Source organism: Stegostoma tigrinum, chromosome 42 (assembly GCF_030684315.1).
Source record: "Stegostoma tigrinum isolate sSteTig4 chromosome 42, sSteTig4.hap1, whole genome shotgun sequence".
Classification (NCBI taxonomy): domain Eukaryota; kingdom Metazoa; phylum Chordata; class Chondrichthyes; order Orectolobiformes; family Stegostomatidae; genus Stegostoma; species Stegostoma tigrinum.
In genome coordinates, this window is record NC_081395.1 from 6,184,578 (window position 1) to 6,212,573 (window position 27,996).

Consider the following 27,996-nt stretch of genomic DNA (forward strand, 5'->3'; position numbering starts at 1 on the left):
GAAGGTGGCTGTGGGCTGCTCTGTGACCCCCACCCTCCTTTTGGCTGTGGCTCAGCCCCCTTACCCCTGTAGTCCCTCTGCAACTGAGGAAGCATCCCTCTCCGAGACAAGGCAGAATCCCCCCGCCCCCCCCCCCCCCCGGCGTGGATTCCCCTGGGAACAGCCGCGAGCTGTGGCTTCAAGCTCACCGCCACCTTTAGGCCCCAGTGAACCAGTTCCCTATCCCTGGCAGACAACCTCTACCATCCAGAAGGGGGCAAGAGCACCCGAATCATGGGAGCACCACCCCTCTGTGCGTGTTCCTCCCTGAGCCGCACCCCATCACTTCTCCAACAGGAACTGAGAGCCTCGGTGAGGTTGGGTGTCAAAGTTACTGCTGACCCGAGGGAGTGGGGCACCCTCCCAGCCCCTTGTATTCCAGTGTTGAGCGCAAGTTGTTCGGCTCTGCCTGTGGGATCTTGCTGTGTACGCAGAAGTTGCTCCGCCTGCTAACAAGCACCTGAACAGTAATGCAGAGCAGGTGATATGTTGTCCGATGTGAGTTCTTAAGCGTTCCCTGCTCGGGACACATTATATTTAGAGCGTTAGTTGTCTGTCTGGAATTCCCTCCTGGTGAGGGTGGGGTGAGCTTTCTTCTTGATGCGTTGCGTTGCATGCGATTCACCGAGACCCATAATGCTGCGGGGGGGGGGCGCCCACAGTGCAGGTTGAGGGAGCAAGTTCCACAAGGTAGAACCAGCGACCCTGAAGGAGTGGCCGATACGTTTCCAGGTCAGGATGGAGTGCGGCTCGGGGAGGAATGCGCACAGAGGGGTGGTGCTCCCATGATTCAAGTCCTCTTGCCCCTTCTGGGTGGTAGAGGTTGTGGATTTGTTAAGGTGCTGCGTAGTAAGGAGGCTTGGTGAGATGGCGCAGTGCATCTCGTAGATGATGCGTACTCCTGCCACACCAAAGCGGAGAGTGAGGATGTGATACCAGGCCCTGGGACACTGTTGACCTTCTTGAGTGTTGTTGGAACTGCCCCCATCTGGAGCATGTACTAATGGAGTGGGGAGCATAGGTACTGTCTTGAATTTTGTTCACCCCTCTAGGACTGTAAATGATACAATTTAGACTTCCGTACTCTAGTCTGATCACCAGCTCAGTGAGCCTAATTTAAAACCATATCTATTCATATTGTTTGCCCACCTGCAATTAATCCCCTTCTATGTCAAATATTTTCACCTTGAACATATTGATCGCCTCTCAGTGTCAGTGCCGAGGGAGCGGGCACTGTCGGAGGGTCAGTGCCGAGGGAGCGGGCACTGTCGGAGGGTCAGTGCCGAGGGAGCGGGCACTGTCGGAGGGTCAGTGCCGAGGGAGCGGGCACTGTCGGAGGGTCAGTGCCGAGGGAGCGGCACTGTTGGAGGGTCAGTGCTGAGGGAGTGGGCACTGTCGGAGGGTCAGTGCTGAGGGAGCGGGCACTGTCGGAGGGTCAGTGCCGAGGGAGCGGGCACTGTTGGAGGGTCAGTGCTGAGGGAGCGGGCACTGTCGGAGGGTCAGTGCTGAGGGAGCGGGCACTGTCGGAGGGCCAGTGCTGAGGGAGCGGGCACTGTCGGAGGGTCAGTGCTGAGGGAGCGGGCACTGTCGGAGGGTCAGTGCCGAGGGAGCGGGCACTGTCGGAGGGTCAGTGCTGCAGGATGGCCATGCATATTGTAGGGTCTGTGCTGCGGTGCTCTGCATTATTGGGAAATGATGAGGGTGGGGTGGGATGGAAAAACAACTACGATGGCTCTCGTGTTTGATCGACCTGCCATCACCGGCACTCGAAACGTGATCACTGATGGGGTTGGGGGCATCAGGGTGGGCTGTATACCCGAAGGAGTTTGTGGGGGGGAGTGGGGAGATGTTCTGCATTACTGTGCTCGCTTCAAACTCCACCCACCAGCTGCCGTGCCTTTCTGTCCCCCCCACCCCCCCAACTGCAGAATCGGCCCGAGGACCAGGTGGAGGCTCGCATCCAGAAAGCGGTGCAGTTCAAGACCGAGGGCAACGAATATTATAAACAGAGGAGGCTGCGGGAGGCCATCAGCCGCTACCACTGGGCCCTGATGCAGCTCAGGGGCTTGGACCCCAGCGAGCCCGCCCCGCTGCACGCTTTCGGCGACGAGAAGGTCACGCTCAGCCCCGAGCAGGTGGCTCTGCTGCGCAGCACCGAGTGCGACTGCTACAACAACTTAGCAGGTAACGCCTGCGTCAGGGGGGCTCACAGCTTGTCAAAGGCACGACCCTGATCCCCCTGTCACTCATGTTGGCCATACAGCTCGGAAGCAGACCCTTCAGTTCCCGCACCCTCCACACATCCTAATCTGACCCAGACCTGTTTGCCAGCATTTGGCTCATGTCCCTCCAAACCCTACCTATTCATGTGCCCACGCAGGTCCCTTTTAAATGTTACTGTACCAGCCTCCACCACCTTATTCCATACATGTACCATCCTCTGCTTGATCCTTATCAAATCTCTCCCCTCTGCCGTCTAGTTTAGGATTCTCCCACCCTAGAAGAAAGACCCAGGCTCGTCGCCTTACCCATGACTCAGTGCCCAGAAACGTCAGAAGTCTGTTTCTGAAAAGGGACCTAACCTAAATGTGGGCAGAACGGCCTCTTTCCCCCACAACAAAACCCTCCTCCTTCCCCAATCCCCATGCTGTAAAAACGACGGGATTCTCACAGAAGGGAAGGTACGTTGACCTCAGAAAGAATACAGCGTGGAATTTTGATTAGCTCTTTCACAGGATAGGCAGCAGCATTTTCGCCCATCCCTAATTAGCCCCTGGAGAAGTGGGTGGTGAGCTGCCTTTCTGAACCGCTGCAATCCGTCCGCTATAGGGACCCCCACATAGCACTGTTAGAGAGGGGGCTCCAGGATTTTGACCCAGCGACGCTGAAGGAGCGGCCACTATATTTCCAAGTCAGGATTTTGTGCGACTCAGACAGGGTCTTGCGGGGTGGTGTCCCCGAGCGTCAGTCGCCCTTGTCCTTCAAGACGGTCAGGGTGTTTGGTAGGTGTTGCTGAATGACCCTCAGTGAGAGTGCGGTGCATGTTGTACATGGTACACACTGCTGAGGGGAGTGGATTGCGGTGCTGTGGTGGGGCTGCTTTGTCCTGGATGGTGTTGAGCTTTTTTAAATCTTACTGAGCTGCCCTCATCCAGGCCAAGGGGGGTGCTTTCCAGTCTAGTGCCTTGTCAATAGAGATCAGGCTCTGGGGAGTCAGGAGATGAGTTAACTTTTCACACGATGTTTAACTCCCGAGTCAGGTGACGAGGAGAGGTTGCACAAACACGTGCAGTGTTTGCAGTGGTTCGCACTGCAGCCTCAAGGCGCCAGGGACCCGGGTTCAATTCCAGCCTCGGGCAACTGTCTAGTGTGGAGTTTGCACATTCTCCCCGTGTCTGTGTGGGGTTTCCTCCGCCGCTCCAAAGATGTAACAGTATGTTGCATTGTCTGTGCTACATTAGCCGTAACATCCAGGCTAAGTGGATTAGGCATGGGAAATGCAGGGTTACGCAGATAGGGTAGGGAACTGGATTTCTTCAGAGGGCGAGCGCACACTCAATGGGCTGAACGGCCTCTTTCTGCACCACGGGGATCCCGTGATCATGGGGAACAGATCGAGGTCAGGAGAGAGAATAGAGTTTAAAGAGGAAAGTCAGATTTTTCGGAAGAACAGTTAGGGAACTGTTGGGAGAAGTTTGGAGCTCTCTGCGTGAATGGTATTCATTGCTCAAATCAGCAGTTTTAATTCTGAGACTGATAGATTTTTGTGAAGTATTAGGGGACACAGAGACTGGGTGCAGATCTGTGTACTGCTTTGTCAATGAGCTGACTGACTATGTGGGGGTGATCGGGGCAGTGCAGAGATGGTAAGCCAACATTTCTGTTTTACTGCCACCAGCTGTGCCATCTGTCTCATTGTGGGAATTGCTGTGAGAACCTTCTCACTCACCTCCAGCCATGTGAAGCTGGGGAGGGCTAGAGATTCTGGATCTACTGGCGAGGAGCGCTGTGTGTTGACCGACTTTCCTGCTGTCTTCCCTGTTCCAGCCTGCCTCCTCCAGTCTGAGAAGGTGAACTACATTCGGGTGCGGGATTACTGTCTGAAGGTATTGGACAGGCAAGCAGACAACACCAAGGCGCTGTACCGGGTTGGAGTGGCTCTCTACTACACCAGAGATTACGACAAGGCCCTGGACTACCTCTCAGAAGCAGCAAAGTTGTCACCAAATGGTAAGGGACAGCAAAGGTGGGGGGAGCGATACAAAGTGGTCCACTCAGCCTCATGGTCGAGTCCCATCTGCTTCGGTGTCTCGCTACCTGAGCACAGCTTTCAGTCCCACTCCAAATCCCCAAGTAGCAAAACCCAACCAGAGAGCCCAATGTTGCTGTCGCAGGGTCGGCGCCGAGGGAGCGCCGCGCTGTCGGGGGGTCGGCGCCGAGGGAGCACCGAGCTGTCGGGGGGTTCGGCGCCGAGGGAGCGCCGTGCTGTCGGGGGGTTCGGCGCCGAGGGAGCGCCGCGCTGTCGGGGGGTCGGCGCCGAGGGAGCGCCGCGCTGTCGGGGGGTCCGGCGCCGAGGGAGCGCCGCGCTGTCGGGGGGTCCGGCGCCGAGGGAGCGCCGCGCTGTCGGGGGGTCCGGCGCCGAGGGAGCGCCGCGCTGTCGGGGCCGAGGGAGCGCCGCGCTGTCGGGGGGTCGGCGCCGAGGGAGCGCCGCGCTGTCGGGGGGGTCGGCGCCGAGGGAGCGCCGCGCTGTCGGGGGGTCGGCGCCGAGGGAGCGCCGCGCTGTCGGGGGGTCCGGCGCCGAGGGAGCGCCGTGCTGTCGGGGGGTCGGCGCCGAGGGAGCGCCGCGCTGTCGGGGGGTCGGCGCCGAGGGAGCGCCGCGCTGTCGGGGGGTCGGCGCCGAGGGAGCGCCGCGCTGTCGGGGGGTCGGCGCCGAGGGAGCGCCGCGCTGTCGGGGGGTCGGCGCCGAGGGAGCGCCGCGCTGTCGGGGGGTCGGCGCCGAGGGAGCGCCGCGCTGTCGGGGGGTCCGGCGCCAAGGGAGCGCCGTGCTGTCGGGGGGTTGGCGCCGAGGGAGCGTCGCGCTGTTGGGGCAGTCTCTCAGCCAGGACTGGAAGGAAGGGGTGGGGTGGAGGTTGCTGTGGCGTACTGGGATTCCCTCACTCCGTCACCCTAAGCTTCCCAAGATCAGCGATTAACACCTCAACTCCCGACCAGTGCCACTTAAAGAGGGAGAACCAGGGCCACTCATCGTGTGGCTGTCTGTGGAATCATTCATTGTACACCCATCCAGTTCCACAACAGAGACTGAAAGGCTGTGACATTAAAGGTGCACTGTGGTGGGGAAATTGACCGTAGAGAAATGCAGGCCCCAGTGGGTTCAATGGGACAGCGAGTGGCTGTCTCGCAGTCGTGAGGTGGTGAGGCAAACAGACTGTTAACCAAAAACATTCTCACCGGTGTCACCGTCTCTCTTCCCACCCTGCCCCCACTTTGACAGATGTCCAAGTGAAGAGGTACCTCCAGGAGACCGAACAGTGCCTGAAGCAGTACCACAAGCGCGAGAAGATGATGTACAAGGAGATGTTTGCCAAGTGACCGCAGCAGGAACCCTTTCCTCTCTGCTACATGTTGGACATTTGCATCAGCTCCATTGGCGCAGCCCCCCCCCCCCCCCCACGTACCCCCTCAGCAGGGAGCAAACGCAGTCTGTTTTACATCTGTTCAGAGTTACCCCCCCACCCGATGACACAGCCTTTCTCAAATCTACCCAAGAAAGCATCAGCAGGCTGCTACTGACTGTCTCTCGTCAGGGCAGCAGTGAACAGGTCTGTGCACATACTGTGGTTATTTAATCCAGGTGCCAGAATTATTTGTTTGATTTTTTTTTGTTTTTTGCCTTTCTTCTCCTCCAAACTATAAAAGTGATGCCTGACTTTTTTTCGGAATGGCGAGGGTGTGGTGCTTTCCTTTATCTTAATCAGCTCCTTCGCTGGGAATTTGCAACCGAGTCATTAAGGTGCCCGATTTACAGTAATGGGCACAGGGGAGGGGGTGGTTGTGTGAGAGGCTCGGCTTCACTTGGAGAGACCGACGAAGCTAGGATGGTTCTCCTCACGGCACAGAAGGCAAAGGTGGAAATCGTAAGGGGGCTCGATAGATCAAATATGGGGAAACAGTTTCCAGAGACAATAGGTCAGTCACAGAGCTGCATAGCACAGAACCTGACCTTTCAGCCCAACACGTCCATGCTATCCTAAATTAATCTAGTCCCCTTTGCCAGCGTTTGGCCCATATCCCTCTCAACCCTTCCTATTCTTTTAAATGTTGTAATTGTACCAGCCCCCACCACTTCCTCTGGCAGCTCATTCCATACACGCACCACCCTCTGTGTGAAAAAGTTACCCCTCAGGTCCCTTTTAAATCTTTCCTCTCACCTTAAACCTATGCCCCTCTACTTTTCGATGCATTGAGCTGTTAGGATCCAGATTGTCTGTTAAGGACAGCGCAAGCAGATTTCGAAGAGGGGGAATTAGATGAACACATTGAAAAGGAGGCATTTGTAGGGCTGCAGGATGGATGGACTAGCTAGAATGGACACAGAGGGCTGAGTGGCCTCCCGTTCTGCCCAGTCCTTCGCTCCAATCCAGTCACTGGCAGGCCTCCCTCGTTGAGGCCGCGATGCCCATCTCAGTCGCATTTCTCAGCCAGTGAAGCATGTTGTGTAGATGCTGCTATTCCTCCCCGCCCCAACAGAAACAGAATCAGACAAACTACAATTACACAGCTTTAATGGAACTCCACATTCATTCGTTATCTGAAAACATTACATCCCAGCGGTAGATGTTTATTCCCACCGTCAGGATTTTCTTTCGTTTATTTTTTGTTTAGAAGATCCTTTTGTTTTAAGGCACGCCAGTTCACATCACTCCGCTTCCCAGGAAAACTCGCCCCTTTGGTCCGTCTTTGACCTGCCAGACTTTTGCAGGTGTCTGCCTCCACGCATCCGCTCACCTGTACCGTACCGTCCCCAGCCCTGGGATAGGGGTGGTGAGGCAAGAGGAACGTGAAGGGGTGCTGGGGGGGGTGCATCTCAGAGGGAGAGAGAGAGAGAGAAAAAAGTTCTACCCGTCTGAATGAAGATCGTCAACGGTGATGGCTAGCTGGGCTGTCAGGCCACCCGTTGGCGAAAAGCTTGCCTAGATGGGTGCTGATCCTGAGGTGTATCTTGTGACAGGCCTGAGGTGAGGGGTGGGTGGTTGGGTTGGGGGCAAGGACCCCTGATCTTCCCTCTGTTTGGAGTTCAGAAGGTCCAGGGGATTTGATTGAAGTTTCTCCCTGGTTCGGAGGTCCATGGCACTCGGTTTCAGGATAAGGCCAGTTTTAGGACTGAGCTGAGGAAATGTTCCTTCACCCAGTGGGTGTTGAACCCATGGAATTCTGTCCGCCCCGGAGACTGGGTCCCTGAGTCCCATGGAATTTTTTTTTTGTTAAAATTTAAGGCATCAAGGGGTCTGGCAGAAAGGCGAGAATGAGGCATTCGGATAAGCTACGGACCTCTTGAACAGCAGAGGATGCTGGAAGGGCCGAACAGCCTAGTGCAGCTGACCCTGCATTTTCCCCTCACTCTCCCACCAGAGTCAGAGTCAGTCTGTGTACTGTATAATCCCAACGCGCACCACACCCCCAAAAACTGGGAATGGGGCAGATCTCACCACCCCCCCCCCCAAATCCCCCGAACAACTGGGCATGGGGAAGATCTCACCCCCCCCCCCCCCAAATCCCCCGAACAACTGGGCATGGGGAAGATCTCACCCCCACCCCCCCCCCCCGCCACTATCCCCCGAACAACTGGGAATGGGGAAGATCTCACCACCCACCCCCCATCTCCCAAACAACTGGGAATGGGGCAGATCTCACCCCCCCCCCAATCCCCCGAACAACTAGGAATGAGGCAGATCTCACCCCCCGATCCCCCAAACAACTGGGCATGGGGCAGATCTCACCCCCCCCCCCCCAATCCCCTGAACAACTGGGAATGGGGCAGATATCACCCCACCCCCCAAACAACTGGGCATGGGGCAGATCTCACCCCCCCCCCCCCAATCCCCCGAACAACTGGGAATGGGGCAGATATCATCCCCCGATCCCCCAAACAACTGGGCATGGGGCAGATCTTACCCAGCTGCCCTCCCCCCCCAACCAACTGAGGGGACAAAATCACACCCATCCTCCAACAACTGGGGACAGATCTCCCCCCAACCCTGTGGGATGGGGTGGATCACACATCATTGCCCACCCCATACAACCCAGCATGGGTTTGGTGGGGGCGGGGGGGGGGGGGGGGGGGGGGGAGGTTGTCACATATCATCCCAGCTCCCAGCAACAAATTGAGGGCACAGATCTCACCCATCCCCCAACTGGGATGGGGTAGATCACACCCCAATTAGCCGGATCTCACCCCACCCCAGCCCCGTGTCGGGGATCATTTCGAGGAGCTGTTCACCTTAAGTGACCACGGCCGGATGGATAGCTGGACTTTCTTCCTCAGCTCCTTGAAGGACTTGGAGCGGTGGAAGCGAGACTCTGAGGCAGCGCTGTGTCTGGGGAAGGTCTCGCTGGCTCCAGGGATCCGGCCCTTGCCCTCGGCCTCGCCGCCACCCTCCCCCGGGCATGGCCCAGCCCCGAGATCCTCCCGGCTCAGCCGCGAGGCGTTGGCAGGGAAGGCCCGCCGTTGCCGACGGCTGAGGAGAGCCTGGGCCTGGCTCAGGAGGCCGGGCTTCCTGGGCCCGCACCTCCCGGACAGGCTGCCAATCTCCAGCACAGAGGCCCACTTCCTCTGCCTCCCGCTGGCAGGCCTTGATCCACCGGAGCCGGGCGGCGGCGGCGATGATGGCGTGGCTTTGGGCCTGGAGGCCGATTCGAGATTGACCTCAGAGAGGGAGCGGATGGCTGACTCCCTGCTGGGCCTCGGGTCCCAGGGGTCAGCTGGCGGCGCGGGGCACTTGACCAGCTCCCGGTGCAGGTGCCTCCCCCGGTAGAGAGGAGCTTCGGAGGGAGGAGGAGAGCAGGAGAGGCCCAGTCCCGGAGGGAGACGGCCTGTGTCTGAGTAGGCCCCGGGCACCTGGGCCTCTCCCGGGGAGCGGGTCATCCTGTCGGACGCTGGGCAGCAGGTGGAGATCCTCCGGCGCAGCTTCCAGCCCCCGACGACGGCAGCGGGAGAGGGACCGGCCAGCGCCCCACCCGAGGCCGAGGAGCTGTGGCTGTAGACGGACGAAAGGCTCAGGCTCTTGGCCCGGCAGGCCAGCTCGGAGCGGCCGGTGGGTGGCCTGCACCGGGAACGCAGCACCAGGCCCGAGATGTACTTGTCCAGCCGACCCCGGGTCGCCTCGGGGGCCTCGGGCACCCTTTCGCCCGCAGCTCCGGGCCCCGCTTCCCTGGGGGGCGGCAGGCACGCAGCGTAGGCCCGGGCTGAGCAGGCCACAAACAGGGGGCTCTGCAGGGCCACGGCGTGCAGCGGGCTCGGGTAGTGGTAGACCTCGGCACTGTGATGGGAGACTAGGTCGCACCGGTACTTGCGGTCAGGGGGCCCTGGAGGCAGCCAGCAGCCCAGGCTCGAGGGTGAAGGGCCCCTGGCTGGGTCAGTGCTCAGCCAGTGACAAAGAGGAATCAGGTCTCCTGGAGGAGAGAGAGACAGAAGCTGGGTTAGAGGAGTAACATCTCCCTCCCAAACCCCAATATTCACCCCACCACTGATGGGGGGTCAGCACCGAGGGGTGGGGGTGCCACACTGTCAGAGGATCAGTGACCTCCCTCCAGAGGGTTCATTGTTAATCCAGAAGGGTTCTGAGGCCCTCAGCAGCACGGTGGCTCAGTGGTTAGCACCGCTGCCTCATGGTGCCCGGGACCCGGGGTTCGATCCCAGCCTCAGGCGACTGTCTGCGTGGAGTTTGCTCGTTCAGCAAGGGTTTCCTCCGGGTGCTCCGGTTTCCTCCCACAGCCCAGGTTAGGGTGGACTGTCCGTGCAAAATTGCCCCGTAGTGCCCGGGGATCTGTCTGTTAGGTGGATTAGACAGTGGGAACTGCCAGGGGAACGGGTCTGGGTGGGATACTGTTCAGAGGGCCGGTGTGCACTTGGTGGGGCCGAATGGCCTGTTCCCACACTGTACGAACAGCGAGTTTGAACAGTCGTGAAAGCCTCCCCTTTGCAGATCAAATGGCCCGAGCTCTCGCCCCCTTCCATCCCCCCCGACCCCCGTACGGTCCTCCTGCATCTCCAGCCAGCTACCACCCGAGAACGTCTGACCCACGGGGCTATGCAACCAGAGTGGACATCGCCAGAGCGTCTCGAGTGAAGCCCACAGCCTGTCAGGGTGGGGCGGTGGGGGTGTTGGGCCAGCCGGGGAGACGCCCGGTCGGTTTCCAAGCCCCGGGGAGGGAGTTAGTTCTGGGGGCAGAAGCGGGTGCTGAACTCTTACCTGTCGAGACCGGTCTCTGTGAGACCCTGCACCTCCTGACAGCCCCTCCGGCCTCTCCTGCGTGCAGGTCCCGGCTGCTCAGCAGCAACCTCTGCGACCGGAGGTCCCCGAAACAGATCGCGGCGGCGTCGTCAGTCGAGCGGGGTCTGTTCCGGCGGCCGTTTGGCCGGGCAAGTTGAGAGAGGGACTGCACGCTCCACCGCGAGCTGGACGGACACTCGCTGTACACCGACGTACAGGAGTTCGAGGGGGAGCACGACATGCTGTCACTGACGTCGTAAAAACCTGCGAGCCACGAGAGAGAGAGAGGGTCAGGGACACGGCGTAAGCCACCTCCAGCCCGCTTCTCCAGCTCAGACCGTTTCCGCCCTCTTCCCCAGTTTCCGTCTCAACAGGGCTATCAACTCTCCCCCATCCGCACTCTCCTACCTGTGGCTTCACCTCCTACAGATTCACACACTCTCTTCGTCCCCTCACCCCTCCCCAACCCAACACTCTTCCTTTCTCTCCTCCCTCGGAGCTGCCCATTTTGAGGCCAGTCTTTGAGGATACAGGCCATTCAGCCCATCCATCTCGATCACGGCTGACTCTCCTGCCCTTTTTTCCCCCTCACCCCCCCCGTAAACGTTTCACCAGGTGAACACCCCACGTGACATTAAGAAGCAAACCCTGTAGCCTTTGATTCCCCCCCCCCCGACCACCACCAATGCAGAAAAGGGACCCCACACCCCTCTGCGGCAATGTGCCCCACAGATTCACCACCCTCGGGTTGAAGGCATTCCTACCCCTCCCCACCTCATCTCAGTTCTCCCTTCATTCTGAGGCTGTGCCCTCGGGTCCTAGACACCCCCCCCGACTTCTTCTCCATTCTGTCCAGGCTCCTCAGTATTCCCTAAGTTTCAATCAGAAACCTCTCCTCTCATCTGTCTCCGTTGTTAGTGCAGAGGTGGACCAAAAGTGGATCTTTCTCCCTCCTGCTCTGCGGCCCGGGCGTGCCACACAGTTCGGAAAGAGACCCTTCGGCCCAACCGGGTCCGTGCCGACCCGTAATCCCAAACTGAGCTGGTGCCATCTGGCTGCCCCTTGGCCGAACAGCCTGAACCCGGTCTTCAAGATTCACAGTCCTGGCCCTCGGGCAGCGGTGTCCCCGATTACAGCAACATTTCTCACCCACATGGGAAGTAAGAATCCGGGTCAGTACCTGAGCTAGGCCTGGAATCCGAGTCGAGATTCTCCGCCGGACCGTCAGTGAGCAGTATCCCTGACCCGAGTCGCTCCAGACCCACGGAGATAGGGGGCGACTCCGCCAGCTGATCCACTCTCGGCCCCCGTGTCAGACCGGGGGTTTTGGCCGCCTCAGCGGACAGGGGTCGCCGGGCACTGGCTTCGTCCCCCCTTAGCGGAGAGGGACGGGGTTCCCCAGGGGTGGACGGGTCACCAGGGGGTTCACGGGGCTGTTCGTCGATCGGCACCTCTGAAAAGATCACGGCCACTGGCTGGGTAGGACCCTGCTGTCGTTCGGGGTGACCGGGAGCCAGCGAGCGAGTCTGCAAAATAAAGCCACACGCCCACAAACACAAAAATCACACCAACTCACTCCACTGGACTGTCATTACCCCCCTCTACGCCCCCTCCCCATCTCCGTCAGCCCATCCGGCCCCAACGCCCCCCCCCCCCCCCCCCCCACCCCGGTCTCCGTCACCCCCTCCAGCCCCTACACACCCTCCTTGTCTCTGTCACCCCCTCCAGCCCCTGTACCCGCTCCCCGTCTCTGTCACCCCCTCCAGCCCTTGTACCCGCTCCCCGTCTCTGTCACCCCCTCCTCTCGAGCAGCCCATTGCTCCACCCTGTGCCCTCAGTTGCCCTGGGGACCCTGAGCTCTGGAATTCTCTCCTCAGTCTCTCCCTCTCAGACCTTCCATTCAACCTTAAAATCTGACTCCTTTGAGGTCATGGCTCTTGGCTGTATGTCATCAGCTTCTCTGGCTGAGGGGCAAACAACACATTTTAGGCATGTGATAATCTCAAGGTCTTAGCTACCTTCAGTCTAACAAAACAAAAACTACCTCTGACTCAAAACCTAGTTCTCACCATGTTCTTGTTGTGTCCAAACATTACTGCAACAATGAACTCTTGGTTAGGTGGGATGTGAGGAGAGACTCTGCATCAGACTGATTACTCAGGGCTCATTTCAGTACATACACAGATTCAGCAGAACAAAACAAGTCAAAAACTGCCAGGCAGAGTAACATTCAGCCCGAGAGCAAACAGTAACCAATAGTGCCCCAAGAGAGTTTCAGGGAAAGGAGGGGAAACAGTGACAGATTAAGGGTCAAAATGAACTAGGCTAAGATACTGAGGATTCCCCGGGAGGGAGTTACAGACCGGAATCTGACCGAGGGGTTTGGGGTAGTCTATATATAAAATAACAGATACCCCCCTGGGAGGGAGTTACAGACCGGAATCTGATCGAGGGTGTTCAGGGTGGTTTATATACAGAATAACAGATACCCCCCCCGGGGAGGGAGTTACAGACTGGAATCTGATCGAGGGGGTTTATATACAGAATAACAGATACCCCCCCCGGGGAGGGAGTTACAGACTGGAATCTGATCGAGGGGGTTTATATACAGAATAACAGATACCCCCCCCCCGGGGAGGGAGTTACAGACTGGAATCTGATCGAGGGGGTTCGGGTGGGTTTATATACAGAATAACAGATACCCTCCGGGAGGGAGTTACAGACTGGAATCTGACCGAGGGGTTTGGGGTAGTCTATATATAAAATAACAGATACCCAGGAGGGAGTTACAGACTGGAATCTAATTGAGGGGTTCAGGGGGTTTTATATACAGAATAACAGATACCCCCCAGGGAGGGAGTTACAGACCGGAATCTGATCGAGGGTGTTCGGGGGGGTTTATATACAGAATAACAGATACCCCAGGAGGCAGTTACAGACTGGAATCTGACCGAGGTGCTCGGGTTACTTTATTTACAGAATAACAAATACCCCAGGAGGGAGTTACAGACTGGAATCTAATTGAGAGGTTCAGGGGGTTTTATATACAGAATAACAGATAACCCCCGGGGAGGGAGTTACAGACTGGAATCTGACCGAGGGGGTTCATATACAGAATAACAGATACCCCCCGGGGAGGGAGTTACAGACTGGAATCTAATCGAGGGGGTTCGGGGGGGTTTATATACAGAATAACAGATACCCCAGGAGGCAGTTACAGACTGGAATCTGACCGAGGTGCTCGGGTTACTTTATTTACAGAATAACAAATACCCCAGGAGGGAGTTACAGACTGGAATCTAATTGAGAGGTTCAGGATGGTTTATATACAGAATAACAGATACCCTGGGAGGCAGTTACAGACTGGAATCTAATCGAAGGGGGTTTCAGGGTAGTTTATACATAGAATAACATAGCTGGGTTCTAAGTTGTAAACTGAAATCTTAATTGAGTGCTCCTAGGGTGTGAGGGTTATATATTTGTAAAACAGCAGCTTGTCAGCAGTCAGATAAAGCTGATCATTAAGTTGCAGCGAGATGCCAGGAACATATTGTTCTGCTGTGTCAGGTGAGAGGTGCCTAACTCCTGTGTGGGGTTTGATGTGGTTGTAATCTGATTACCACATATTTAGCTGCGAGTTTGTGTGCAGACTGACTCACTTTAACTAACACTGGGCTCCATCGATACACACTGGTAATTACATCGAGCATCTGCTACAGCACAGGAGAAAACAACTTATCTCAATATTAGCTCCCAGAAACGTTGTCTCCCTTTCTCTGAAACAAACGAATTGCTTCCAACGTTCTCCCACGCCTTTGCTTGCGAGCGTGTGGCAGACAGAAACTTGTTTTGTTTTTCTGCAGACCCCTCAAAGTGGGGAAGTCAGATTTTCAGTGTCCCACCCCAGTTGGGTCACGGTACCATTCAGCTACAGGGGGCATCGCTGGTCTGGGATTTTCCTCAACCACAGGGCAGAGAGTGGACCCACAACACCATCCCCCCCACCCCAATCAATTCTTAGTGTCTCTTCACTCGTACAATCTCAGAATCCAATTCCCACTTTCTCTCCATACCCCTCGATCCCTTAAGTTGTAAGGGCCACGTCCAGCTCCCTTTTGAATATACCTAACAAAATGGCCTCCAACAGCTTTCTGTGGAAGAGAATTCCACAGGTTCACGACTCTCTGTGAAGAAATTCCTCCTCATCTCAGTCTTAAGTGGTTTAGCCCTTATTCTTAGACCATGACCCCCTAGTTCTGGCCTTCCCCAACACTGGAAACAAAATCCTGAATCTCGTCTGTCCAGTCCCACCAGGATTTTATCTGTTTCTCTGAAATTGCACTCCCCCACCCCCTCTATTCTCCTAAATTCCAGCAAATACAAGCCCAGTCAATCCAATCTTTGTTCAAATGTCAGTCTTGTCGTCCCAGGAATCAGCCTGGTGAATCTTTCCTGGACTCCGTCAAGAGCAAGAATGTCCATCCTCAGACTAGGAGACCAAAATTGAGCACAATACTCAAGGTGTGGCCTCACCGAGGCCCTGCATAACTGCAACAAGACATCCTTACTCCTATACTCAAATCCTCAATTACTGAACTCAAATCCCACCACCTGCTGTGGTGGGTTTGAACCTGGGTCCCTAGCTGAGCTTCTGGATTAATAATCTAGTGAGAATACCTCCAGTCTGTCCCAAACTGAGACCAGGATTTGAACCACGACCTCTCGCATGCTAGTTGAATTCAAACCCCCTGGACCAATGAGGGAGTACAACCATTCATGTCCTTTTGGAAAGCGAAGTCTCTCACCTGGCCCACTTGTGACTCCAGTCCCACAACACTGTGGCTGACCCTCTGAAATGCCCTCGGGAGACCCTTTATTCATTCACGGGATGAGGGCATCACTGGCCGGGCAGCATTTATTGCCCATCCCTAATTGCCCAGAGGGCAGTCAAGAGTCAACCGTATTGCTAAGGGTCTGGAGTCACATGTAGGCCAGACCAGGGAAGGATGGCAGTTTCCCTCCCTGAAGGGCATCAGTGAACCAGATGGGTTTTTCCCAATAATTGATTCACATTCATCTTTATATTCTTAATTCCAGGTAGTTACCGAATTCAAATTCCACCATCTGCCTTGGCAGGATTTGAACCTGGGTCCCCAGAACATTAGCTGGGTCTCTGGATTAACAGTCCAGCAATAATACCACTAGGCCCTCGCCTCCCCTACTCAGTACTGGGGAGTATCCGAGTTTGGGCACTCAGTACTGGGGTAACGTGCACAGGACCAAGGTGTGTAGTTGAGGGTTCTGCAGTGTATGCAATCCATACAGACTTCAGTAATGGTTTGACATGGCTCTGCCACATGAGAGAGGATAAGAAGCAAAGAGCCCATGGGATCCAGGGCAATTTAAACCTGAAATTAGCTCACTGACAGGAAGCAACTTTGTGATAGGAAGCCTGTGGTGAGCGGTATGTCACAGGGTTCAGTTTTGTGTTTCTTTTTGCGTTAATAATCTAGACATGAAAGCAGGAGGGTAAGTTCCCAGATGATGTGGAAATTGATGTTGTGATAAATAATGAGGAGGAAAGCTTCAGACGACAGCACAATACAGACCAGCTGTACAGTGGCCAGTGGAATTTAATCTTAAAACAGTGGAGGTGATGCATTTTGAAAGGGAGTTTACAATGAAGGGAAGGATCCTTGAAGAATGAGGAAGATCAGAGAGATCTCAGCACGCACTCTGTGCGTCTATAGATTGTGAAAGGGAGCACACAGGTAGATGAGCAGCTGAGAAGGTTATTGGACACTAGTCTTTATTAGTCAAGGCAAGAAGTTATGATGAAAAGCTATAAGTAACGTTAGTTGGGCTACAGCTGGAGGACTGTGTGCAGTTCCAGTCTCCATACTATAGGAAGGATGTAACTGCACTGGAGGGAGTGCAGAGGAGATTCACCAAGATGCTGCCAGGGATGGTGTGATTCAGCGATGAAGAGAGACTAAAGGGGCTGGGCTTAGGGCAGACAGGGACAGCTGATTGAGGGGTACAAACTTCTCAGGAGCAGTTCTCTCCCCCCCATAATAGAGGGATCAACAACCAGGGGGCACTGTGTTAAGAAAAAGAGTTGGGGGGTGGGGTGGAAAACGGATCTCAGGAAACATTTTCACTAGGGGTTGGAGAAGTTCTGGAACTCACTGCCTGAATGGGTTCCAGACGCAGAAACTCTCAAGAAATCGAAGATGGCTGAGGAGTGGCAGATGGAGTTTAATTTAGATAAATATGAGGTGTTGCATTTTGGAACAGCAAATCAGGGCATTTAATGTGAGGGGACGTGGGGAGTGTTACAAAACAAAGAGACCTTGGGGTGCAGGTTCATAGTTCCCTCAAAGTTGAGTCGCAGGTAGACAGAATAGTGAAGAAGTCATACACTTGCCTTTATTGGTCAGTGCATTGAGTGTTGGAGTTTGGATATCGTTGCGGCCGTACAGGACATTGGCGAGGCCACTTTTGGAATACTGTGTTCAGTTCTGGTCTCCCTGCTGTAGGAAGGATGTTGTTCAACTTGAGAGGGTTCATAAGAGATTTACAAGCATGTTGCCAATGTTGGAGGGTTTGAGCTACAGGGAGGGGCTGAATAGGGCTGGGGCTATTTTCCCTGGGGGCGGAGGGGCAACTTTATGGAGGCTTATAAATCATGAGGAACATGAATAGACAATTCATTTTACCCAGGTTAGCAGGGAGTCCAAAAAATATAGGGGCATAAGTTTAAGGTGAGAGGGGAAAGATTTAAAAGGGACCTGAGGGGTAACGTTTTCACACAGAGGGTGGTGCGTGTATGGAATGAGCTGCCAGAGGAAGTGGTGGGGGCTGGTACAGTTACAGCATTTAAAAGGCATTTGGATGGGGACATGGATAGGAAGGGTTTAGAGGGATATGGGCCAAATGCTGGCAAATGGGACTGGACTAATTTAGAACATCGCGTCAGTATGGATGAGTTGGACCGAAGAGTCTGTTTCCATGCTGTACAGCTCTACAATGTAAGCGTTGGCCTGAAGACTGTCAGAATTCGGATGAACTCAGTGTACAAGGGTAGGGGCGAAATGCTCGGAAATGGGGTTAGAATGGATAGATATTTGATGACCAGCACAGATGTGATGGGCTGAAGGGCCTGTCGCCATGCTGTAAAAACTCGATGACTAACCACATAAGAGGGGAGGTTGGCCCCAACCTCTCAGCAGGTTTGGACATGAACCTCAGGCATGAAGACCTGAAGCACATTTTCCCCATGCCCACAACATCAGATGGCACTGAAGCAAACGTGCTGATGGGTGGGACATGAAATATAAAAGCAGGGCTGTTTTGTACAGCTGGCACAGGGAGAGGGTGAGGCCTCACCTAGAGTACTGTGTGCTTCTTGGAGAAGCACTAATAAATAGTCATAGAGTCATATAGCACAGAAACAGACCCTTCGGCCCAACCAGTCCATGCTGAACGTAATCCCAAATTAAACTAGTCCCACCTGCCTGCTCCTGGCCCATATCCCTCCAAACCTTTCCCTTTCACGTCCTTATCCAAATGTCTTTTAAATGCTGTAGCTGTACCTCCATCCACAACTTCCTCCGGAAGCTCATTCCACACACGATCTACCCGCTGTATAAAAAAATTGCTCCTTCATGCCTTTTAAAAATCTCATTTTAAAAATGTGGCACCAGAAAAGACAACTAACATTAATTCTATCTGTGCCCCTCATGATTTTATAAACTTCGATCAGGTCACCCCTTGACCTCCAACATTCCAGTGACACAAGTCCCAGCTGAGTTTTTTTTAAAAATATAACTCAAACCTTCCATTCCCGGTAAATCTCGTCTGCACTTTCTCCTGCTTGCTAAATTCCTGCTGAAAACAGGTGTCCAGAACTGGGCACAGTATTTCAGAAGAGGCTGCAGGTTTGGAGTTACATGTAGGCCAGGCCACCTAAGAATTGCAGTTTCTTCCCCTTCAGTGAACAGCTTTTCCCAACAATCTGTTTGTACACATCATTAGACTCTTAATTCCTGACTTTTTTTTTGACTGAATTCAAATTCCATCATCTGCCCTGGTGGGATTTGAACTCAGGACCCTGCAACATTACCTGGATTAAGATTCCAATGATAACACCACTCAACTATCGCCTCACCATGGATTTGAGATGGAGATGAAGAGAGTGAGGGTCCTGAGTCACTGGGGATTCTCCTCCCTCAGTGGCCTAGTGCCAACCATCCAGCCATAGCATGCAAGGGGGGCTGGTGCAGGGTTCCCGCTCCTGACCACTACAGAGAAACCAGTCTTCCAAATGCCGTCAATGACTGATAGCTCACAGAGGTCCACAAATCAAACCCATGCACTCATCTGAAACCCCTTGTTGTCCCAGTTGGGAACATGCTGGGAATCCTGCAGCGAGGAACTCCCCTCCTGACTCCTCCTTCTACAAGGCACAAGTCAGGAGTGAGATGGAATACCCCCTCCAACTTGCCCCTGGAAGGGGACAGCCCCGACAACACTCAAGAAACTCAACAACACCATCCAGGACAAAGCTGCACCCCGCCCCCGCTCGATTGGCACCACATCCACAAACATCCCACTCCCCCTCCACCCACCGACGCTCAGTCGCAGCAGTGTGTACCATCTACAAGACGCTCTGCAGAAACTCACCAAAGATCCTCAGGCAGCACGTTCCGAACCCACCAACCACTTCCATCCCGAAGGACAAGGGGCAGCAGGTACATGGGAACATCACCCCCTGCACATTCCCCTCCGAGGCCCCTCACCATCCCGACTTGGGAAATAGATCGCCGTTCCTTCGCTGGGTCAAAATCTTGCAATTCCCTCCCTAAGGGGCACCACGTGAAGGTTGCTACATCTCAACGATTTGAATGCTTCACAAAGTCAGTTCACCACTACCATCTCAAGGGGCAATTAGGGGCAGGCAATAAATACTGGTTGCCCACACCCTATAAGCAAATAAATAACTGTACAAACTAATTACAGCTAACTCCCTGGTGGCTGCAAATTCCAGCAGCTGCTGACTGTGAACTGCTTTGCACGGCAAACACACAGCCTGCGCAGCTCCATGAAAGGTTTGAGGAGCAGAGAGAGACGCAGCCGCTCAGTGCGACGCACTTATCACTGTGATCAGCCCATCGCCGACACACCGAGCCCTTCGCCCTCACTCTGCGGTAGCCCGAGTCTCTCGATGGGTTCGTAAGCGTGACAGACTGTACCCAGCAACATCTTTCAAAGAAATCTCCCAAGTGCAGCCACCCGCCTCCCAACTCAGTTTGAGTCCCCCAGTTCCATCCCTCGTCCTGTGCTCAGCTTCGGACACCAATTCCTGGCCCCTCAGTTCCTGAGGTTTCAATTTATCCATAATCTCACCCCTCCATACCTCTGTCACCCCCTACGCCCCCTCCCTATCTCCGTTACCCCTTCCAGCCCCCTACACCTTTGGAAATTTGAATGTCATTAAGAGATTTCTTGCCCAGTGAAGTGGTTCAGGCCAGACATGAGGTCGAGATAATGTGTACAGCTGAAAGGATCATAGGGAAAGCGGCAAGAGTTAGACGGTACAGCAGCCTCAAAGGGGCCGAATGGTCACCTACTCCTATATGGCTGCAGCAGATCAAAGCCTCCCCTTACCCCCGCCCCCCTGCCCCACAAACTCTGCTCCCTATTCAGACATTCCCAGGAGGGGGGTGGCATTAGGCTGGGGAGGAGACAGAGAGAGTTGGGGGGGGGGGGGAGCGGTGGTGGGGAAGATGAGTGGGAGTGGGGGGCATCTTCACCCACCCTCCCTGGTGCCCAGACACGGGCACCTTTTCAGGAGAGACTCACAATCGAGCTGCAGCTTGCTGCTGTGTAGTGAGGACAGACCTGGCTCCATCCCAGGCTCTCCGCTAATGTGTGTTTACATTCTGTGGTAGCTCGCAAGCTGGGAGCCTGCGAGCATAGTCAACATGGTGGGAGATAACAGCAGACAGGCAGACAATTAAGGGATTAACATCTATCAAGGCCCATTGGGTGTGTAGCTCAGCAACCCTATATTTAAATTAAATTAAAAATTCGACCTTTCCACGCACCCCCCTTCCCTACTCCCTGTACAAAGGCAGCGTGTGGAATTTGCAGAGAGAGTGAAACCGCAACTTCTGTACACACTTCAGTCGGGCATTCAATGCCCCCTGGGCACGGCTGTTGAGATTTAATCGTTTCTTTTTTCGCTCGTGGAGGTTGGGGGCTGCTGGGGCACTTGAATTCCCCTGCACCCACCACCCAAGTGGGAGTGGGTCCCTGTCTCATGGGATGGGGCGTGGCGGTGTGTGCGAGGTGGTCACCTTCCCCAAATATCCCCACTGGATTTATTCGGGACTGTCCTGTGTCCCCTCCCTGTCCCCCATAGAGGGACACTCTGCAATTTTTAAAAGAATATTCATTTGGAGAACACATGCATCGCTGGCAGGGCCCAGCATTTATTGCCCCCCCCACCCCGTGGTGTGAGTTGTCTCCCCGAGTCACCAGTCCTCGGGGTGCAAGGAGCATCCACAAGGCCCTTATGGAAGGCGTTCCAGGATTTTGACCCAGCGACGCAGACGGCAGAGCTGATGAGAGCCGGAGCAGGTCAGGGTTGGTGAGGGGCTCGGAGGGGAACTCTCAGGCGGAGTGCTGTTCCCATTGTATCGGCTGCCCCCTTGTCCTTCGAGATGGTACAGGTCATGCGGCGGGGAGGTGCTTTCTGACGATCCTCAAGTGAGTTGCTGCAGCATGTGGTACACACTGCTGTGACTGCGCAAAGCCAGATAAGTATTGACCGGGCAGCCCCGCCAGTTTCACCAGCTTGCCCAGCGTTGGATGTGGAAGGAATGCAGAGGCGAGATCCGGGCAGTGGGAATCACACAGCATGCTGTATTGCTGGTCCTTTCCACTTGTTGACAAGTAGTTCTGTCCTGACCCTTCAACAGGTCGATACCTCACTTGTAGGTGTGTCTGGTGCTGCGGCTTGGCATGTCCTCCTGCACCCTCCATTCAATTATGGTTGATCCCCTGCCTTGGTAGAGGGAGGCTGCGGTAGAAGTGGTGACGGTAGAGGGAGGCGGTGGCGATGGTAGAGGGAGGCTGCGGTAGATACGGTGACGGTAGATGGGGGCTGCAGTGATGGTAGAGGGAGGCTGCGGTAGATACGGTGATGGTAGAGGGAGGCTGTGGTAGATACGGTGACGGTAAAGGGGGGCGGTGCTGATGGTAGAGGGAGGCTGCGGTAGATACGGTGATGGTAGAGGGAGGCTGTGGTAGATACGGTGACAGTAAAGGGGGGCGGTGCTGATGGTAGAGGGAGGCTGCGGTAGATACGGTGATGGTAGAGGGAGGCTGCAGTGATGGTAGAGGAGGGCGGTGCTGATGGTAGAGGCGGGCTGCGGTAGATACGGTGACGGTAGAGGGAGGCTGCGGTGATGGTAGAGGAGGGCGGTGCTGATGGTAGAGGGGGGCTACGGTAGATACAGCGATGGTAGAGGAAGGCGGTGCTGATGGTAGAGGGGGGCTGCGGTAGATACGGTGACGGTAGAGAGAGGCTGCGGTGATGGTAGAGGAGGGCGGTGCTGATGGTAGAGGGGGGCTAGGGTAGATACGGTGATGGTAGAGGGGGCGGTGCTGATGGTAGAGGGGGGCTGTGGTAGATACGGTGATGGTAGAGGGGGCGGTGCTGATGGTAGAGGGAGGCTGTGGTAGATACAGTGATGGTAGAGGAGGGCGGTGCTGATGGTAGAGGGGGGCTGTGGTAGATATGGTGACGGTAGAGGGAGGCTGTGGTAGATACGGTGATGGTAGAGGGAGGCGGTGCTGATGGTAGAGGGGGGCTGTGGTAGATACGGTGATGGTAGAGGGGGCGGTGCTGATGGTAGAGGGGGGCTGCGGTAGATACAGTGATGGTAGAGGGGGCGGTGCTGATGGTAGAGGGGGGCTGCGGTAGATACAGTATACAATTCTGCTCCCCTCCCAGGAGATTTAAGGTCTTCTGCTGGGGACTGAGAATACATCTAAAAATCAGAGTCTCATCACACTCACTTTACTGATGAGTCATGGGATCTTGCTGTGCACAGCCGCAAGTGCTAACTGCCCATTCAGCCTCCCTCCTCAGGCCTGTTGCACAGGAACAGGGGGCGGCCATTCAGCCCATCCCTCCTCCTCCAGTCTGCCCACTGTTCGATTCGATCACAGCTAACCTATGTGTCAACCCCATCTCCCATTGGACCTGGACACCCTTAATCCAGCAAACATCTATCCATTCCAAGTTTTATTCTGGGACGGGGGAGAACAGAGTTCGACACTTCCACTGTGCCTTCTGTGCAGGAAAGTGCTCAGCGATAGTAGGAACTGCAGATGCTGGAGAATCCGAGATAACAAGGTGTGGAGCTGGATGGACACAGCAGGCCAAGCAGCATCAGAGGAGCAGGAAAGCTGACGTTTCGGGCCGAGACCCTACAACTGAAACATCAGCTCCTAAGATGCTGCTCAGCCTGCTGTGCAAGAAAGTGCTTCCTGGATCACTCTGTATTGGTCTGGCTCGAATTTAGGGAATAATATTGATTGACATTATTGGTCATCTCATCTTGAACCCCTCGATCAGATTTCCCCTCATCTCCAACACTCACAGGGATATGAGCCCGGTGCCCTCCAGAGACACAGGGCAATCTGAGCTGGGCTCCCGGGTGGAAAAGGAGCTGATCAACCTAAAGAGGTGGCACGCCAGGGATTTATTCTCCTAGAGATAAAAGCTGCAGCAGTTCCAGGCACGCACTCCAAAAGCCTTGCCCTGTGAGTATCTGCTACTGGAATTAACATCAACAAAAAACCAAAGTACTTTGATCTGTGATGAGGAGTTGGCAGAGCACGATCCCACATTAAGGGGATTGGTTTGTTAAATTTTCAATCGGCAGTGCTTTGGGACATACCCAAAGTACAGGTGAGATTTTCAATTAACCCTTTCCCCTCACCTCAATGACAGCACAGGACTCCCTCAACACTGCCTAGATATGCAGCTGAGAATAGATCTTAAACTCTCTGTCTCTAAACTCTCTGAGACGTGCAAGCTCCATGGTTCAGGGCTGGTGGCTCTCTCGGGTCTGTCTCAGGCAGCCAGCAACCAGGAGGAGGCCAGTCACTTCCCCTTCCCTTCAATAAGACCACCTCTTCCCTAGCCCCATCCCAGTCCAAACCCTTCCACGTTCACAACAGGGGTAGGAAGGCAAGTTGTCGAGGTCGTCTTGAGGAAGATCTAACCCTAATCATCAATTCCCAGAAACGTTCCCATCAGATCCCAGATTCCACCATGATTCCAACTCCTGGACAAATACCAAACCGATCTCAAAACACAGAATGATCCCGAATCCCAAATTGATCCCAAATCTCAAACAAAAGGCCCAACATCCCAGAATGATTCCAAGTTCCAGTCAAATCCCTGATTGACCCCGAATCCCAAATTGCTCCCAACATCCCAGAATGATCCCAAGCTGCAGTCAAATCCCAGATCGACCCCGAATCCCAGAGAGATTCCAAGTTGCATTCCAAGCCAGATTCATCTCGAATCCCAAAATGGTCGCAGATCCCAGAGTGATCCCATTCCTCCTTTACCTGCTCGGCGCGACCTGTTGCTCCAGCCGGATGTTGCAGTCCCTCTGGGGTTTCGATCCCGGCTCCCCCGCTTGTTGCCTCCTCTCCCACGTCTTCTTCGTCCTCTATCTCCTCCTCCTCCTCCTCCTCCCGTCCCTTCAGCAACCTCTGGACGGTCTCCCGGTGCCTCTCCCGGAGAAGCCGCAGCTCCTGCAGACCGGCCAGGCTGGCTTCCAGCCTCTCCCCGATCCGGCGGCGATCCAGCCCGGGGCTGGGGGCACTCGCTGCCGCTTTGCGAGCCATTTGTTGGACTATTTCGGGCCCCCGATCCAGGGTACACTCCCACTTCTCCTTAAACAGGCTCGATTCCACCCCGTCTCCCTCTCCCGGGAAAAGTAACAACGGCACCGGGATACAATGTAACGCGGCTGAAAATGTATCCAAATCAGTTTCACTGGGTGAAATGGACACAATGTAACAGACAAACTGCCCCTGATTGGCTCCGCCAGTCCCATGGCCCAAGCGGTGGGCGGGGCCTCACCCCAGTTCCCGATCTCTGATTGGCTGAGGTTGTCACATGACACCCCCACCCGCCCTGGTCCCTGATCGGTGCAACACACTGAGAAGGGACTTTCCCTGCTCGGGACACCATTGAGCGTCTCCCGTCTCCAGTTTGACAGAAAAAATGTTTTTAAACACGCATCAGGCGTGAAGTCAGTTGTTTGAAGTGAGTTGAAAACTTAAACTGCCTCACCCCCTCCCCCGTTTAGGGAAGATGAGAAATCGTGGATGCCTTGCAGTGTGGATCAAAGGATTTTCCATCTCATGCTCTTCAAAAATCATTTGTAAAAATTGCCTGCTCCAGATGCTTGTATAGTTGTGTCTGTGAATGTGTTTAGATCTGGTTGGATTCCCTACCGTCCCTTGGAGCACCCCACCCAAACCCATTCCCCTCTAACCCGCACATCCCTGGACACTATGGGACAATTTAGCACGGCCAACCCACCCTAACCCGCACATCCCTGGGCACTATGCGACAATTTAGCACGGCCAACCCACCCTAACCTGCACATCCCTGGGCACTACGGGACAATTTAGCACGGCCAACCCACCCTAACCCGCACATCCCTGGGCACTATGCGACAATTTAGCACGGCCAACCCACCCTAACCTGCACATCCCTGGGCACTATGGGACAATTTAGCACGGCCAATCCACCCTAACCCGCACATCCCTGGGCACTATGCGACAATTTAGCACGGCCAACCCACCCTAACCTGCACATCCCTGGGCACTATGGGACAATTTAGCACGGCCAATCCACCCTAACCCGCACATCCCTGGGCACTATGCGACAATTTAGCACGGCCAATCCACCCTAACCTGCACATCCCTGGGCACTACAGGACAATTTAGCACGGCCAATCCACCCTAACCTGCACATCCCTGGGCACTATGGGACAATTTAGCACGGCCAATCCACCCTAACCTGCACATCCCTGGACACTACAGGACAATTTAGCACGGCCAATCCACCCTAACCTGCACATCCCTGGGCACTATGGGACAATTTAGCACGGCCAACCCACCCTAACCTGCACATCCCTGGGCACTATGGGACAATTTAGCATGGCCAATCCACCCTAACCCGCACATCCCTGGGCACTATGGGACAATTTAGCACGGCCAATCCACCCTAACCCGCACATCCCTGGGCACTATGGGACAATTTAGCACGGCCAACCCACCCTAACCTGCACATCCCTGGACACTATGGGACAATTTAGCACGGCCAATCCACCCTAACCTGCACATCCCTGGACACTATGGGACAATTTAGCACGGCCAATCCACCCTAACCCGCACATCCCTGGGCACTATGGGACAATTTAGCACGGCCAATCCACCCTAACCTGCACACCCCTGGGCACTATGGGACAATTTAGCACAGCCAATCCCACCCTAACCTGCACATCCCTGGACACTACAGGACAATTTAGCACGGCCAATCCACCCTAACCCGCACATCCCTGGGCACTATGGGACAATTTAGCACGGCCAATCCCACCCTAACCTGCACATCCCTGGGCACTATGGGACAATTTAGCACGGCCAATCCACCCTAACCCGCACATCCCTGGACACTATGGGACAATTTAGCACGGCCAATCCACCCTAACCCGCACATCCCTGGACACTATGCGACAATTTAGCACGGCCAATCCACCCTAACCTGCACATCCCTGGACACTACAGGACAATTTAGCACGGCCAATCCACCCTAACCTGCACATCCCTGGACACTATGGGACAATTTAGCACGGCCAACCCACCCTAACCTGCACATCCCTGGGCACTATGGGACAATTTAGCACGGCCAATCCACCCTAACCCGCACATCCCTGGGCACTATGCGACAATTTAGCACGGCCAATCCACCCTAACCTGCACATCCCTGGGCACTATGGGACAATTTAGCACGGCCAACCCACCCTAATCTGCACATCCCTGGGCACTACGGGACAATTTAGCACGGCCAATCCACCCTAACCCGCACATCCCTGGGCACTATGGGACAATTTAGCACGGCCAATCCACCCTAACCCGCACATCCCTGGGCACTATGGGACAATTTAGCATGGCCAATCCACCCTAACCTGCACATCCCTGGGCACTATGGGACAATTTAACACGGCCAATCCACCCTAACCCACACATCCCTGGGCACTATGGGACAATTTAGCACGGCCAACCCACCCTAACCTGCACATCCCTGGGCACTATGGGACAATTTAGCACGGCCAACCCACCCTAACCACCACATCCCTGGGCTCTATGGGACAATTTAGCACGGCCAATCCACCCTAACCTGCACATCCCTGGGCACTATGGGACAATTTAGCACGGCCAATCCCACCCTAACCTGCACATCCCTGGGCACTATGGGACAATTTAGCATGGCCAATCCACCCTAACCCGCACATCCCTGGGCACTATGGGACAATTTAGCACGGCCAATCCACCCTAACCCGCACATCCCTGGGCACTATGGGGGCAATTTAGCACGGCCAATCCACCCTAACCTGCACATCCCTGGACACTATGGGACAATTTAGCACGGCCAATCCACCCTAACCCGCACATCCCTGGGCACTATGGGACAATTTAGCATGGCCAATCCACCCTAACCTGCACATCCCTGGGCACTATGGGACAACTTAGCACGGCCAATCCACCCTAACCCGCACATCCCTGGGCACTATGGGACAATTTAGCACGGCCAATCCACCCTAACCCACACATCCCTGGGCACTATGGGACAATTTAGCACGGCCAATCCACCCTAACCCGCACATCCCTGGGCACTATGGGACAATTTAGCACGGCCAATCCACCCTAACCCGCACATCCCTGGGCACTATGGGACAATTTAGCACGGCCAATCCCACCCTAACCTGCACATCCCTGGGCACTATGGGACAATTTAGCATGGCCAATCCACCCTAACCCGCACATCCCTGGGCACTATGGGACAATTTAGCACGGCCAATCCACCCTAACCTGCACATCCCTGGGCACTACGGGACAATTTAGCACGGCCAATCCACCCTAACCTGCACATCCCTGGGCACTATGGGACAATTTAGCACGGCCAATCCACCTTAACCTGCACATCCCTGGACACTATGGGACAATTTAGCACGGCCAATCCACCCTAACCTGCACATCCCTGGACACTATGGGACAATTTAGCACGGCCAACCCACCCTAATCTGCACATCCCTGGGCACTACGGGACAATTTAGCACGGCCAATCCACCCTAACCTGCAC

The 27,996-nt window shown here is 55.0% G+C and overlaps 2 protein-coding genes across 2 annotated transcripts; one reads left to right on the forward strand and one right to left on the reverse strand.

Annotated features, from left to right (window-relative positions):
- The first annotated feature begins 6 nt into the window (after nucleotides 1-6).
- LOC125450461 (tetratricopeptide repeat protein 9C-like) lies at nucleotides 7-5,981 on the forward strand. Its single transcript, XM_048526461.2, has 4 exons — nucleotides 7-537; nucleotides 1,968-2,223; nucleotides 4,087-4,269; nucleotides 5,534-5,981. The coding sequence occupies exons 1-4, from the start codon at nucleotides 526-528 to the stop codon at nucleotides 5,629-5,631; spliced, it is 549 nt and encodes a 182-aa protein (XP_048382418.1). The 5' UTR covers nucleotides 7-525; the 3' UTR covers nucleotides 5,632-5,981.
- Nucleotides 5,982-8,147: 2,166 nt separating this feature from the next.
- On the reverse strand, nucleotides 8,148-24,673 carry LOC125449192 (uncharacterized). Its single transcript, XM_048524869.2, has 4 exons — nucleotides 24,186-24,673; nucleotides 11,713-12,058; nucleotides 10,512-10,796; nucleotides 8,148-9,711 (listed from the first exon to the last, which is right to left on the reverse strand). Exons 1-4 carry the CDS (start codon nucleotides 24,465-24,467, stop codon nucleotides 8,519-8,521), a joined length of 2,106 nt encoding a protein of 701 aa, XP_048380826.1. The 5' UTR covers nucleotides 24,468-24,673; the 3' UTR covers nucleotides 8,148-8,518.
- Nucleotides 24,674-27,996: the final 3,323 nt, after the last annotated feature.

Bases quoted from the DNA above. Each gene is read 5' to 3' on its own strand.
- LOC125450461 (XM_048526461.2), top strand. The intron at 2,224-4,086 runs GTAACGCCTGCG...TCCCTGTTCCAG, and splicing joins CTGCTACAACAACTTAGCAG to CCTGCCTCCTCCAGTCTGAG. The intron at 4,270-5,533 runs GTAAGGGACAGC...CCACTTTGACAG, and splicing joins AGCAAAGTTGTCACCAAATG to ATGTCCAAGTGAAGAGGTAC.
- LOC125449192 (XM_048524869.2), bottom strand. From the start codon at position 24,467: ATGGCTCGCAAAGCGGCAGCGAGTGCCCCCAGCCCCGGGCTGGATCGC. The intron at 12,059-24,185 runs GTAAAGGAGGAA...TTTATTTTGCAG, and splicing joins CAACAGGTCGCGCCGAGCAG to ACTCGCTCGCTGGCTCCCGG. The intron at 9,712-10,511 runs GTAAGAGTTCAG...TCTCTCCTCCAG, and splicing joins ACAGAGACCGGTCTCGACAG to GAGACCTGATTCCTCTTTGT.